This window comes from Chiroxiphia lanceolata, chromosome 5, assembly GCF_009829145.1.
Source record: "Chiroxiphia lanceolata isolate bChiLan1 chromosome 5, bChiLan1.pri, whole genome shotgun sequence".
NCBI lineage: Eukaryota > Metazoa > Chordata > Aves > Passeriformes > Pipridae > Chiroxiphia > Chiroxiphia lanceolata.
The window spans coordinates 46,265,743-46,281,833 of record NC_045641.1 but is presented as its reverse complement, the minus strand read 5'-3'; the positions used below and the strand labels follow the sequence as shown (position 1 = coordinate 46,281,833).

At 48.1% G+C, this 16,091-nt stretch overlaps 1 protein-coding gene across 1 annotated transcript in view; it reads left to right on the top strand.

Moving 5' to 3' along the window:
* The first annotated feature begins 378 nt into the window (after positions 1–378).
* NTN4 (netrin 4) overlaps positions 379–16,091 on the top strand; it is a 46,051-nt gene continuing 30,338 nt past the window's right edge. The window contains exons 1-2 of the mRNA XM_032688763.1: positions 379–462; positions 3,903–4,432. Coding sequence (XP_032544654.1) covers positions 384–462; positions 3,903–4,432 — 609 coding nt within the window. The 5' untranslated portion in view covers positions 379–383. The remainder of the gene's footprint in view (positions 463–3,902; positions 4,433–16,091) is intronic.

Sequence of the window (16,091 nt, the reverse complement as noted above, 5' to 3'; positions counted from 1 at the left end):
GGACAGCCCCCTCCCCGAGGCGCGGATCTCTGTCTCTCCGGACACCAGCCCGCCCGCCTCAAGCTGCCGCGACAGAGCCTCCGGGGCTGCGGGAAGGGGGTGTGTGGGGGGTGTGTGCGGGGGGTGCCCTCCGCTGCAGTACCGCGCCTGGCCGCGCACCGGCAACAGGCCCCGCGGCGGGGCGGCCCCGGCGGGCGGGGCGGGAGGGAAGAGCGGCGCGGGGCGGGGCGCGGCGCGGGCGCTGCGCGGCGGGCGGCGGGCGGCGCGGGGCGGTGCGGTGCGCGGCGGGCGGCGGGGCCGCGCGGGGCGCTGATGCCGCGCGGGGCCGGTCGCGCCGCGGGGCGGCGGGGCGCGCAGGGCGGGCGGCCGCGGGGCGCTCGGCCATGGGGCGCGGGATGTGGCTGCCGCTGCCGTCGCTGCTGCTGCTGCTGCTGCTGCTGCGGGGCGCCGCCGCCGCTGCAGGTGGGTCGCGACCGGCCGCGCTTGGCGTTCTCCGTCCTCCGCGGGCGTGCGAGGCAGATACGGGCCGGGTGCGCGTAGGTGTGTGCGCGCCCGGGTACGCGAGTGGACACGGGCGTGCGCACGGCTGCGTTTGCCCGTGTCCGTGCACACGCACACACGCGTGCACATACGCAGGTGTGCGCGCACAAGCTGTGCGCTCCCGCGTCCGCACATGCGGTGCGTCTCGGTGCGCCGCGTGCGCGGGTGTGTGTGGAAGGGCAGGGGCCGGGATGCGCATCCCACCCGCATCCCGCGCCGCAGACAAAGAGCGGTCCGGCCACGGCGCACCGCGCTGTGCGGGGCCGCCCCTGCTCGAGGAGCCTCCGCGGGGCGGCGAGGCCGGGTGGGCTCGGGACGAGGCCTGAGTTCGGGAGCTGCCCCGGGAGGGGGGCCCGTCTGCGGAGCGATGCGGGTGGCAGCGGCGGGGCGCTGCGGGTTCCGCAGGCTCTTTGGGCGGCGGTGCCCCGAGCCGTCGGGGTGCGGAGGGCGGCGGGCAGGGCGGGGAGGGTTTTCAAAGCCTCTTCCCGTAGCGTAAACACTTCGCGTTCAGAGCTGCCCGCAGCGGGGTCCCGCCGCCCCGCAGCAGACACTCGGGCATAAACAGTTTGCATAACGCTTCCTCGGCCGGTTGCAAGCTGAGTGCCAATTTCCTTCTTTAAAAAGAAGAAAAAACCCAGATGGGAAACAAACATTTAATCAGGCACAAGATATAAACGAAACATCACAAGCCACGTGTTGCTAAAATGCTTAAGCAGGAAGCATATGATTTTCCATGGATGTTTTACAGGTGAGTCATGGTATTCACTGCATGCTCTTACTCATTAGTGAAGATCCCGGTCCGATGGCATGTACAGTACGTAGAATTGGATGATTTAGGTGGGCAGATGCATTAAGTGCAAGTAGGGAAAAGCACCTTTCCCAGCGCTGTGGCAGAGTAGGATTCCAGCATGGAACTCTCAATGCTCTGGATTTGTCCTTTTACTGAGTTCCTGTGGCAGCCAGCGTTACACTAGAAAGCTGTCACTTTTCATAACATGCGGTGCTCTGCATCGGTCATGCAATTCTTTTCCAATTCAAGTGAAAACAAACACGCTTTCAAAGGGGGTTTCCTCTCCTCCCTTTCATCCCCTGGGACCCACGTCTATGTGCCAGCAGCATTTCTCAAATCCTGCTGAAGTCAAGGTCCCTTGCCCCAAATTTGACCCTGGGTGAGGAAGGGACCTTCTATGCCTGGCCTAAGGACAGCTGCAGTCAGTGACCATGCATGACCAGGGCTGTAGCACAGCCGGAGCTTGGAGCAATTAAATACTCTCAGCTCCCAGGGTCTCACATGGGATTTGGTAGCCAACTCCTCCTGGTCGGGCTCAGGCAGAGCCTTGTCCCTGCCCTGGGGACAGCTACGCCAGCCCTGCCAGGAACAGCAGTCACGGAAACGTCCCATTGACCAGGTCCTCCTCCACTGCATCCCCAGAGGCAGCAGTCAGTGTGCAGAAAACAATAATCTCTACCTGTCCCACGGTACTGACTGAGAGCCCTGCTCTTTTTCTGCTGCTTCCCAAATCTCTTTGCAATCCCACAACTGAGGGAACCGCAGTAAATGTTCATCTGTTTGTTTAGCGGCTAACTGCACTGTGTTACACGTAGCCAAAGAATCCAGGAAAGCAGCCAAAGATATAAATTAGGCCAACTACTGGCTAGCCTGATAATATGATAATAGCACTTACTTACCTATCCCTCAGGAATGCTACGTAGGTTAGTTAATGTTTATACAACACTTTGAAAAGGATGTTCGGGAGATGTAAGTGATGTTACATTAACCTTACAGTTCTGTTGGTTTACTTTTCTAGAGGAAATATATTCTGCACAGTTAACGATAGGTCATCTCAGACACAGCTTTACCAGCACCCCGTAGGAAGCTAACTTGACTGAGCATTTCTTGTTCACTAAAAATTTCCCAAGACTGCTTACCCACTGAAATACAGAGACTGGATTCAGAATTGTTTTCTACTGGATTCGTAGTGAGCATTCCACGTATGTTCTGAAGAATCGCTATTGAAAACCTGTATAGACCTTTGGTGGTAGATATGTTTTTTATCCAGGGTGTTTCTTGAGGAGCAGTAGAAGTGGAGAACGCTGTCAGTCTTGGAAGGCTTAGCAATGCTAGTGTGTAATATAGCTTAATTGCAACTATGACACTGTAGACAAAAGCTGAATTAACCCCAGATAAAGGACTTATTGGATGCTAAACTGAAATGACCTTTGAACATAACAAAAATGCCAAGAAGACATTAATTGGTGCACAAAGCTGACTATGTATGACTGGCCTGGTGATAAAGAAGACATTATGCACCTCAGATGCTTCGGCCTGCACACATCAGAGTCATCAGAGATTATTTTTTTGTGTCAAACAGTTATAGTTCATCAAATACAGCCTTGACCTACTCATATCTATTAATAAAGTGGAGAGCCCCTAATCAAACATTCCTGCACCAGGAGGGTTATATTGCCAGTGGTTTCACATTAAACCCCATGGTGATTTTATTTTTCTTTGACACTTTAACTGTGGATTTTTAAATCAACAAGGCTTCCAGAAAAACTTGAACAAAAACCGCAGAGCCTCAGCTGCAAGGCAGATTGCCAGCATAATTTCAACCAAAGATTCTTTTTCCCCCCCCCTTTACACACATCAGTGACAGCCTTTCCAAAATTAGGCAGTGCTTCAGTTAAACACTGATGTCGGCAGCAGTTTGGGACTGTGGGGAGATTTGGGGTAGGGATGGAGTGGTGGGAAAGAGCATGAAGGCTTGAGGTCATTACTGGCAGGAGATAGTCCTATCTAATCTTGCACCCCCAACACCTGATCTGCTGCATGGTGAGCTGGGTCACAGCAATGCTATCCCCCATGGCCATCATGGCCATCTCCTGGCCTTGTGGTGGCATGTGGCCTTGGCAGCAGTCCATCTTTCTTGTGCTTTTCTGCACTTCCCCAGGATCACCTGGATCCCCTTGGAGGCCTCGGGGCATGAGTGGCATGGCCACAATCGTTGTCCCCAAAGCCTCAGCCCTGCTCTGGTCCCTTAGGGCAGGAGGGCAAGGTGGAGGCATCTCTCCTGCCTGCTGCCTGCTCTGCATCTCATGGTAGGGATTTTCCCAAGTTCAGGGAAAACCTGAGGGGGTTTGGATTTTTTTTTGCTTTCGTAGACACGCTGAGCTCCACGGAGGGCAGAGCTGAGCAGCAGTGCCACACTCTCCCACAGCCCCACCAGGGCTCAGCGGGTACCAGCATCACATGGTGTTGGCAGGAGCAGTGTCCCTGAAAAGCGTACTGCAGGCACATCTGCTCTGAAGGGGTGGGGTGCTTCCACCTCAGGAGCCAGCTTCAGCCCCTCACTCTCTTGCAGGTCTGGGCGGTGTGGCAGGAGCGAGCAGCCCCTGTGAAAAGGCCTGCAACCCCCGCATGGGCAACCTGGCACACGGGCGGGCGCTGCGCACGGAGACGTCCTGCGGGCGTGACGCCGCCGAGCCCTTCTGCACCTACACTGAGGACACCGAGCGCCGCTGCAAGCGCCCCACCTGCGGCCGGTGCAGCCGAGCCCACACGGGGCTGGCACACCCCCCCGCTGCCATGGCTGACTCCCCCTTCCGCCTGCCCCGCACCTGGTGGCAGGCAGCCCAGGATGCCCCCAGCGAGACCATCCAGCTGGACCTGGAAGCCACCTTCTACTTCACTCACTTGATTATGGTCTTCAAGTCACCCAGGCCGGCTGCCATGGTGCTGGAGCGCTCCCAGGACTTTGGTGAGACGTGGAAGCCTTACAAATACTTTGCTGCTAACTGCTCAGCCACCTTCGGGCTGGAGGATGATGTGAGGCAGAGAGGAGCCATTTGCACTTCCAGATATTCGAGTCCCTTCCCCTGCACTGGAGGAGAGGTAAGTCTGCCTGCGTTGGGATAAGAAAGCCTCTGCTCCAGCCTCCTTTCTGTCTGCAATCTCTGCAGTGGTGTTTATGCTCCATATTTTGTTACACCAGCATCCCTTGTCATCGCACGTATTTCACAAGGTGAATTATCGCAATTCTTTCCTAGGTGATATAGGCACCGCCCTGTCTCTTGCTTTACTGAGCTCATAATCCCCATCTTTTCCAAAAATTCCTCTCCTTTCACCTGGTTAACTCCCCCACACAACTGCAACCTAGGCATATGCTGCTGATTCCTTGGGAACACCAAAGGGAACATCATTCTAGATGGCCTTCTCCAGATCTTGCAGTCGTGTAGTTTTGGGGTGATGCAAATCAGTCTGATTTTGACCAAGATGCAACTACGTTAAAATTAAAAGTCACCAGATTGATTTCTAATAGTGACTGCCTTCACTGAGAAGTAGGCTTGTAACCAGTGAAAATAGCTACTGACCACACACTGAAGTATGGTTCCCATAAACCAGGTTAGCCAGGTAATTAAGGAACTTATATCTTGTCTTTTTTTTCCCCTATGTGTACTTACATGAAAAGAACTTGAAAAAAGGAAAAACAACATCACATTTGCTTTGAAAAAAATAATGTGAAAGATGATTTTCAGTATCAAAACCAGCAGATAATAACATAAATTTTGAAGTGCTACCAATAATACTCTTCTCTTTAGTGCTTAAGCCTGTCCCGCCATGCTGGAGAGCCTCCCCTGGGAACCACGGCCATGGGGCTGCCCTCCTGGGTTCCCACTTGTGTGGACGCATCTCCGGTGACCAGCTCTAGATTTTAAAGGCTGCTCCCTCTAGTGGCCTGATTTAATGAACTTGCTTGCAAGTTTAATCAAACTTAAAATTCCCCTCTGACCTAACAAAAAGAAAGGAGAAAGTCTGGTTGGTGAGTCAGGGAGTCGCTTATATAATTGTAGTTTCTGCTGAGAACTGGTTTTGAGGTGAAAACCTGGTGCTTGAAGACCATTTTGAGAACAATCATGTATTCAGACCCCTTTGCAATCATTTGGGGTCACCTCTAGCCATGCTCTGGCTAGGAAGCAACTCTGCAGAAATACTGAAAGCTGTTTTTTTACCGAAGTGCATCTCTTAGCTGTGTCTCAAGAGGCAGACGGTGTCTTGCTCAGGAGAAGCTGCTCCACGCTCTCCTTAGCTCAGAAACAAGGATCTCCAGACCTGTCAGACAGACCCAGGATGGTTATTTCATTAGACTTTATATCAGATGGCTGGTGAGAGCAAGTGCTATCTTTCTTTCTTCTGCTGCCACCTTTTGCTTGTGCTCCCAAAAAAGCTGCCTAAACTTCCTTTCACAGTGGATATATAAAGGGGCTTATGAGAAAAGCGAAGAAAGACCTTTCGCCATGGCCTGTTCTGACAGGACAAGAGGCAACAGTTTCAAACTGAAATTTATTTAGATTGGACATAAGACATTTTTTGGTTATGAGGGTCATGAGGCACTGGTACAGATTGCCCAGAGAAGCTGTGGATGCCTCATAACTAGAAGCATCCGAGGTCAGTTTGGATGGGGCTTTGAGCAACCCAGTGCACTGAAATATGTCCCTGACCGTGACAACGGTGTTGGACTAGATGATCTGTAAAGGCCTCTTCCCATCCAAACCATTCTGTGGTTCTAAATCAGGGCTAGCTACAAAGTGAGACCTGCAAAAGAAAGTATGTACGTACCCCACTGGGAATTTTTCTGGCCCTCAGCACTTGTGCCAGCCTCTGTGTCACACCACCCTGAATCATAAAGCTATGCCAGCCTGTGAGGCAGGGAAGAGACTGTAATCCATAGCTCTTAGGCCAGCCGGTGGGACATGTCTTGGGTGTATAACTTACACACTTCTTTTTCATCTTTTGAAGGGATTGTGACTCAGGGATGAGAAACCCAGGGCATCATACAAGGCAGTATTTGCCTCATTTCTGTTAGGTCCCACGTAGCTAGCACCTGCAGTTTTCGTTGTGGTCACACCAGGATGGGGGCTGTATCCGGAAAGAACCTGTGCAAATCCCAGCCTCAGGCCAGCTCCTCTGTGGGTTGGTGCAATGTGTGGGGACAGTAGAATCAGGGTCTTGTGTGTAGAAAGCAATGCCCATCTCAAGAAGAAAAGTTTGGTAGTGTTTGATCCATCTGCAGTAGCATGGTGCAAAACCAGGCTATGTGCCAAGCTTGCTCCTTTGAGATCTCTTCTTTTGGCATTGCTTTAGTCTGTGTTATTGCAAAGAAGCTATAAAAGTCAAGAGCGTTTAATTGGTCCAGTTTTTAAACAAATATTGCATCCAAGGGGCTGGAGCTTAGAAGATTTTGCTTGTATGGCATTTTTCAGTTCTCTGCACTTAAACACCACTTTTCACCTGCAAAGTAATAGCAGCAGCTCTCTGGTGACCAGATGGCAAGCCTGCATGCTTAGCAAATATCACATTTAATTTATTACAGTGTGCTACATTCCAGCAATTACTTGTAGCTGCCAATAGCAACATGTATCTCACCTAAAGAAACATCCTAGTTTTGTGTTCCCTTTGGAGTTATGTTGTGCTTTACTCCCACTTCTGGTAGTACCTAATTTCAGACATATGGAAACAGTAATTTTCACTTGAAACAGTGGTTTCAAATATGCAGTCATCTCAAATGTTCAGGTCTGAAAAGTAATATTCATTGCAACTCATTTACCACAGTTTTCTTTAAAGGACAGATACAAATTCTGTGAGTGCTACTGGGTTTCTTTAACTTTTTAGATTTTCTTTAACAGCGATGTAACAACTGTAACTCGTGATCCAAACTGCGTCGCCACTTTCTCACGCTTCAAACATTTCAACACCACATGTGCATTTCTGGGCACAGTGTAAGGGCTCGCAGGATTTTGCAGGAGGCTGGGGTCTCTGCATGCAGCTGATGGCTTGCTCTCTCCCGCTCAGCCCCTTGGATGAGCAGTTTGCCTCAAGTGAGGCCTCAGGCAGTGGTGACTCACCCCAAATGACACACACTTGTGGCTTGTTGGGCTGGTGGTTTCTGGTTCTAGCCCTCTGCAAAGTGCAGGTGGTGCTGTTCTGCCTGTGTTTCTGCCTATCATTACAGTGCCTGCAAGCCCCCATTCAAGGCAACAGTGTGCAGAATCCCATACTACTCGGGGGCTTATGGCCTCTTTTCAGTATATCACCTGTCTTAATTTGGGTCAAAACTGTATCTGCCTAAGTTTTTATTGCAAAGAAAGATCAGATGGTTTGCATTCTGCCTTGATCGTCACAAGTCATTCCTTAGATGCCTATTTCAACTTGTATGACAAAAATCCTCCTTCATCAGAGTTTGCCATGATGTTGATCTTGAGAAGATTTATGATAGTGCAGAAAGCAAGATGCCAAGCTTCCAGGTTCATTTCAAAGATCAAGACCTCGGAAATGCTGAAATGGCTCTGGGAGAGGCCTTTCATCCTTCTTCTGTAATAGTGCAGGTCTGGACTTCCCTTTGCAGTGGTGGGACTGGGGTGGTGGAGAGCACTGGGAAAGCTATATGTTTGGAAGGTGGCACCACAGCAAAGGGAACCAGAAGAAGTAATTATGTCACATGCCACGTGTGCCTCTTGGAAGGTCTACTGGCTTGGCAGGTTTCTGCTCTTCTTTGCTGCCTGTCCCTAATGCTGCAAAACCACCAGACATGGTTCATCTGATCTGGATGCATCTGAATACTCTACCCTGAAGCAGGCAAAAGATGGAGGATCAACAGCCCAATGGTGGGATTAGGAGGGAAAGGACAGATCTGGACAGAACTGCAGAGGAAAGAGGTTGAAGGCTGCATGGCACGTACTGATGTCGAGAACACTGCACTAGTGCCCTGGGTTTGGTCTAGGTGGCTTTCTCGGTGGAAATAAGCATGAGTTCACAGGTCAGATGTGCTCAGAGAGTCTACTGAGCTGATCCCCGTGCTTGAGCAGCCTGGCTGTAGTCTGGCCTCATGCAAAGAAGAACCACTGTTTCAACAACCAGCAAAGCAGTGATTTCTCTGCAAGTATAGAGGAGCCAAACAAACCTACTGAGCCCCTCCTTAGTAGGGAACAGGAAAGGAGGGAGGTGGTGGGTGCCCACTTCCTGCCCTGGCATCCCCAGACATTTACTGCATCCTGTTCAGCAGTCCACCTGTGGCTGGCACTGCTTTCAGGAGCTCTCACTGTTCAACATCTAGGGCCAGGCTGTCCCCACTATGAGGCCCCTCTAGTGTGGGTGAAGGAGAAGCAGGCGGTAGGAGGAAGCCTTGCTACAATCAACTTGGGTTTCCAGCAAGCTTCAAGCATCTGCCTATTGGAGGAGTTGGATTTGCAACATTGTGAAAGGGACAAGAAACTGCTTCCCTGTCAAGGAATAATTTCAGACCAGCTGCATATAGAGGGGTCATTACAGACTTTCCCTATGCTTAATTTAGTGAATTAATTGTTTCACATCAGCAGCTTGTTTAGCATAGGCAGAAACCACTAAATGCTGGCCTTATATCATCAGTGTTTTAAGAGAAAGGCTGAGGTCAAGTTTTAGCCTGAATCACACAAATATGCTACTAATCCTGAACATTTTCATTGTTTTTTTAGGGTGTAACCCTTCAGCCACATTGTTGCAAGGGCAGTCAGAACGGGATTCACCAGCCAAACTAATCTGATCCAAGTAAACATGATGCAGAAATAAACTCTGTCAGCTTCATGCTCAGACAGGAATACTAATTTTACTAGTATGCATAAAAGGCTATCTTCCCTCTCATAGTTCAGATCATATTAATACTTCCTTTTTGACACTCTAATTTTAAAATTATCCTTGGCTAGAGATCACTGTTGAGGGCTCATCGACAAGGGGCCTTAACAGATGTTAATTCTTTTACTGTGAGTGAGAGTGACTGTCCACTCTGCAATGCAATTATCTCATTCACTTTACATTCCCATCTGTGGTCAATTCAGATTAGCTCGCCTGAGTGTCCCCATTTAGACAAGCTCCAGAATAAAAGGGCTTACTGAAGCAGAGTCTCCTTGACAAGATTTTAGTAAATTAGTAACTTATTTTAGTGTTCATCTATTCAGAATACTGCTAATAAATCACTTGGAGACCTCAGCTATTGTTGCTGTTTGCTATTAATAGGAGAGACGTGTTTGCAGCTTGACTATATTCCAGCAACAAATTCTAACGTGTTTTTAACTTGTGAAACATCACATGCCACTGTTTTGCTGTGGGATGTGTGTCTTACTGAGCATTTTATTGATCTCGTGCCTTTTGTAGCAGAAAAACCTTCGTATGTTTTGCCTTGCACTGTTACTGCATGCAGCCTGTCTCTGTTCCTTTAGGATTTGGACACCAGTCCTACTGGTTTTACCTGAAACTTGCTGTGTAGAGCAGAAGTAAATTGTGTCTTTCTCCTCACAGCTCTGACCCTGACAGAATGAGGAGTTGTAACACTCGCTAACACAAATAGGAGTTAATGATCAGTGAATTTTAAGTCCTGATTTTGGGTTGTAGAAATTTCTGCCTGGTTTTTTGCCTTTTAGGCCTGAATAATCTTAGTTTTCAAGCTTATCATTGTTGTCCTTAACTGAAGCTACATTTTCACTGCGCTGAGATCTTCCAAGGATCATGTGGATAGCAGGAGATTTGAGTTCAGCCACTTGCAGGACTTGGGACTCCACAAAGAACCTGGGCAAATATGCAAGAATAACCTCAAAACAGATATCAACCCATTAGAGGGCTGCAAGCAGCTTTTTTAATTGCCCTGTGCCACTGATGTCTGCACAAAGGCCCAAACTGACAAGAAGGAAAGAGGGATCCTGCCTGGTGTTCAGTAGTGCTCAGGATATGCAAGGACATAGCTAGGGAAGTATGTTTTCAAATCCTATCTCTACACTTGAAGTACACTTTGTAGGAAAAAGACCTCTTTAACAGCGTCTTCCTGATGATCCTGTCTTTGGGAAAACATGAATTATTCAGAAATGTCACATACAAAGGAGAGTCTGTCCATCTAGGAGTGACTGCAGTGATGGCCAAACCCAGTCCAGCTCTTTGCATTTTATCAGTAAATCTAGCAAGATATGGAGACAGTTATTTCATAAGCACAAGATTTCTAGAGGAGTGGTTAATGAGATGAAGTAAATGAAGCTAGGCTGGAGTCAATTAAATTACGTAGGAGCCTTAAAGTCCCAGGCTGTGGCAGCTGGCCATTCAGCATGAGGTTACTGTGATGGCAGGAGCAGCACACCAGCAGGACACCATCTCACCACCACCCACCTTGCTGATGGCTGGGGTGAAGTGCATATCTTGGCTTGGCCTGTCTTCCCAAGCACTGTGTGGGGTTACCACTAGCTTGGAAACCCCAAGTTTCCAACAGTGGAGGAGAGGAGCTTCTCCTTTCAAATAATGAGGCAGCAAAAAGTGAATTCAGAGGAAAAGGGGAAACCTAAGCTTAGTTTTCACCTGTGCCCTGGAGGACAGGAGACAGGGGCCATTCTGGACACATGTGAAGAGGAACCTTTGGTCTCTGGCAAATTTTACCATGGAAGATACTTTAGAGTTCAGTCACTGACAAGGCTGAGCAACCCAACTGTTGTTTTCTGAGGACCAGAAAACTAAAAAGTTTTAGTTTTCCATATGTGGCATACCAGGCACAATACTGCCAGATCTGTGGACCGGGTTGTGACAAATCCCTCCCCCTCTCCCGCAGGCTGTCCAGGAGGAGTGACATGTCCCATTACAAGGCCCTCTGGATGCTCAGCATCTCTGGAGGACCAGGGCATATGAAGAGCAAAGTGCTTCTCCAACCTGCCCCATGATCCTCTCCATGATTCCTCCCATTACAGCTAGCCCACAGGACTGTCTCCTTTTTTTCCTGGCTTTCCCTGTGCTTTTGGCACTTGGAGGTTGGCCCTCTGCTTGGCCAGCTCTTGAAATGCAGCTGCCTCTGGGATGGAGCATAGCCAGTGTTTAACAGTGCATATCAGCAGTCCCCCATTTAGAATAGCGAGTTTTTAACTACTTCTGGATCAACCTCCAATTATGGCTAAAACAAATTATTCTTTGGAGAGAACTTGACCAGTCTATGAAAGGGGGTACATTGTAGGCTGCCAACAGCAGGAGGGAATGGGTCCCGGGGCTCCAGGAGACCCTTTCCAAACTTCTTATGTAGGACGTGAAGAGCACTGTACCCACATGAAACAAGAGGAGTTTGGGTAGGCAGAATTTAATTCTCTAAATTGGCATCTGGCCTTGTTAGCAGGACTATTGCTTCCCTTGAGAAAAGTGCCACAGGATTTTAACGGTGCCGGCGGAGCCTCTCTTCAGACACTGCACCCCACGGCTTCATTTCACAGTTCATTTTTGGCATGAAGAGAAGACTAGCTCACTTATTCAGCTCCCAGTTCTCTGGCTGGAAAGTAGGGCTGCCATGTTTCTCTTCAGGGTTCCTGGATGCAACTGGTTACATGGGAAGTGTGTAACCTAAACCAATGTATTGACATGTCTGAGAAGTTTTGGTTCAAAAGTTCATTTGAGATTAATCACCATGCAACAGTGGGTGTCAGTGTGAGATATCCAGTCTAACACTGGATATCCTGCACGAGTGGTGAAATCCTCAGATTCTCTCTGAGCAACATTTCCAGGAAGAAAATAAGTTAATGTCCAGAACCAAACTTACTAGACACATATGCTATGAGCCTTTTATCACCAGTCTGTCTGCAGCATCCCTTATTCCAGTGATCAAAATCTGTAGCTGTAGGTTGAAAGAGGGGTGCTGTTTCTTGTGACATTTTTGACAGTGTGTATTTACATATAATTCAGACAGGTGTTCTTTTTCCTAAAATTAAGTGTAGCTCATGGTAACTGGGTGGTTTAAACAGCCATTCCTATAGACACAAAGCCTTTTCATTATAAACAAGAGCGGCTGAAAAATATTCATGAAATTGTGCTGCTCTTAGGCTGAAAGAAATCCCCTTGATCCTTAGTACCGTCGCAGTTACTGAAACACTAACCTGCTGCCTTCCAGGCTTTTGCAGTGATGTGTTGTGCTCAGAAGCTTTTAAAGGGGTTATTTTGCAGCTCTGGGGAGTGAGCCAGCTTTTCCTACAGCCCTGCCAATAAAGAAGCAAGTCCAGTTCTTTGTCTGGCTCTTTGGAGGTAGCTCCAGGTTTTCTTGGTCTTCCATATGCACAACAGGTACTACCGGCAGGCCAAGGCTCAGAACATAAATCTTTGTGGGGATAGGGAAAGGAGGGGAATTGCTGGAGGGAAGAGTATTTAAATACCATCTTTCTTGCTGATAGGTCAAAGGACTTCTTCATATTATCCACTGAAGTGTACTGGTTCATTTTCCTATGCAGGATAGTGCAGCCTTGGAAACGGTGATTCCGAAGATGAGAAAAAAGCAGTAATTGTTTTCCTTGATACTGTATAGCCAATGATATGCATCTGGAGGGTTTTGTGAGCCAAGAAATTGAGTGTTCCTATCTGTTTGAGTGAAAGTAGTGATTAGGTGAAATAAAGCCATGATGGAATAAATTGTCAATTATTAGAGAAGCACTGTTAACCAAAGAGATTTTTTCTGATATGAACATTACTTTTGTGGTCATCATGTGTGTGAAGACAGGAATGACCTAGGAGTGTTTCATTTTCATCTGATGGAATTGTGTAGTGGGATGTTGAAGAGAAGCTGAGAAGATGGCTCTCATCTGATTATTACCAGAGATTTCAAGGATCCTGGCAAAATCCCAAGGCTCTTGCCTAGTTTCCCTTGTGCCTTTTCCAGCCCCTCACTGGCCAGCTGCTGCATGGGAGTAGGAGCTCTTCCCATACTGCTTTTCGCTTTTAAGAATGGCAGAAGAATGCCTTGAGTTTCCCAAAAGATAAAAGTTGCCTTGGTATAAATTAATTTGCAAGGGCCAATTTGAAATAGCTGGATTTTCCTCCTGAAGTCTTTGTAAGATTGCATAACTTTTGGATGGTGAGACAAGAGATTATTTGCCTTGGTTTACATGCTGTAAGAGACTGCAGAAGGGCTGTAGGCATGGGCCAAATGCTGTCTTTTATCAAACTACATGAAACAACTCTGTTAAGGTTGCTGCAGGAGTGCCATTTCTGCAGCGTCTCAAGGAGCTCAGGGGCTGCAGTGAGTTTCTGTCATCATTTCTTGGGGATATTGGTTGAGTGCTTAACAGTGTGGCCTAGAAGACAGGCTCTGCTGCTCACTGCGATCTTGTCTCTGATGGTCTCCTCTCTGCAGCAGCAAGGCAGAGTTTCCAATTTCTGTTGCTGTTTCCTCTCACTCAGGTGATGCTGAAATGTGCACCATGGGAGTGGTCAGACCGCTCCACAAAAAAAAGACAGGCTCTTCTTCTCTGAAGTCCACTTGGTCTGACAGGCAGAAAAACAAAGAAGTGTATTAGAGGAACTGGTGGATAATACCTGCCCAGCTCATGATGATAAACTTCCCACACCATGTGAATAATTTACAGCATCTGCCAAAAATTCTTTTTTTAGCCTACAGTCATTGCAGTGAACATAGCACATAGATGTTCTCTCCTACAGGCTTGTTGCTTGGAGTGGTAATACATGAAATAAGTCTGTTTTGTTAGTAGGAGGTACCATTATTGTGGCTGTGCAGCCTTCATCACAGGGAGCAGTAGCCCACCAGGCTTGATTTTGTGAAGGAATGAGATTGTTTTCATAAAACTTTTAGGAGCTTAACACCTTTAAGGCACATCTCCAAAAGGTGATTGAAGTTAGACAGTGGTTTCAAAAGTTTTTAGAGTGAACTGATGGACAGGCACATGGATGCACATGCAGTGCAATGGCACAAGGCCTATTTCAGTAGGGAATTAACTTTGCGAGCAAAACACTCCTCTGCAGACACAGCTCTCCCCTCAAGAAAGAGCCAAGGAGAGAGCCTGGCAGAACTTGACCACACTGATGAGGAAAATCCCTGGAAACTTAAATACTGACTGGGAGGATAAATGCTAGCATGGAGTTGCACTCTCAATGCTGAAACTGGGAGACAAAAAAAACCTATCTGCAGAGTACCTGTCTCTCTCAGAGGACGTATGTAGGCAGGGAATTTGTTGGTTGTTGCAGGCACTAGGTCTGGTGGTCAGACCATGCGTCTGGCAGTCAGGGTGCCTGCGCTTCTCCTGCACTAGCAGGGCTGAGGGAGCCCTGTTAAACCAGTCAGCTCCTCTGTCTGAGGCTTCCCATTGTAAAAAAAACGGTCCTCAAAGGTGTCAGGGCTCCCCATAGGTACCAAAATAGATTCATTGCTGAAGGATGTCTTGCTTTATTGCTTTTATTTCTACCACATTCCTGTTTATTGGCTTTTTCCCATATGTATATGCTTCTTGAGTCTACCATCCACTCATTATGTGTAATTTATTAATATTACTTATTAATATTTATTCATTTATTAATGTAAATTATTGACATTGTTATTTCCTGATGCTTTCCTGGCTGAGGCTAGGCTCTCAGTTGGAGGTTGGATGTGGCACCTCTGGGCAGGTGCAGGGACCCAGGAAACAGGCACATGCGTGGCAGCTGCCAGTCCCTGTCCACAGCCTCTGTGACTGTGTCTAGTTCTGAAGGTCTGCGAGGAAGAGGCTTCTTGTGGATCGTGCATGTCTCTTCAATGTCGTGGGCATTTGTGTCCCAAAGAGCCCCATTTTATCACTGTGGACACTTGAGTCTTGACAAAGGTCTGGGCCCTTGCAGCTGCATCCGGTGGAGGCTGCAGCAGTCTGAGATGGGCCCATGACTCATCGAAAAACCTTTGCTCCTGGCAAATCTTTCATTGGTTTTGTTGGCTTCCTCAGGCAGCTTTGGCTTCAGAGCCTATTTTGCTCCTATTTTGCTGTCAGAATCATTCATTAGCATTTTCCTTCCCACTGTGGAGATATATATAAAGATGTTCTTTCATTGCCTCTTGCCTGTAAACATAGTAGGGTCCTTTTTGCAAAGGGACTTTATGTATTTATATGTCAGGGTCATTGTGGTGCATGCAGTTACTTGAGTGCACCATGTTCATGGCTGATGCTTTATTTATATACAGGGCTACATTGTTGCATCTGCAGAATGGTAAGGAGCTCAGGCTTCTTCTGCCACTCAAACTTGTGAAGTAATCAACAGAGCAAGAGTTGCTCATGACAGCCCATAAGGAAATTGAAACTCTGTGGAAACTGATAGAGGGTGTCTCTGTAATGATGTGCCCAGACTCCAGACAGCTGCAGTGATCTGGCTGAAGAGCAGAATGTTTTTACTCCATGGCATTTGCAAGGTGCTGTAGGACAGCGTATCCACTCCTGCTCCCCTGCGAGTGAAGTGGGCTTCCCCTGGGAGTGGAATGGCCCCCACCTGCTGCCACCAGGCATTATACCAAGAGGGTCAGGTGAACCCAACCCTTTTGAGGTATAGCAGTGGCATTCCTCACTCAGGGATTGCAGACTACAGTTCCTGTTTGGCTGTGTAGAAAGACCACCACCACACCAAAAAAATCCCTGTGCAACTTGTAAATCACTCCTCTATTGATGTTGCTTCATGCAGACATTGCATTTATAGGACATGGGATCCAACAGCATAATTCTGTGTGATGTTGGAGGAACATTACCCCAAATACTAGAAAATT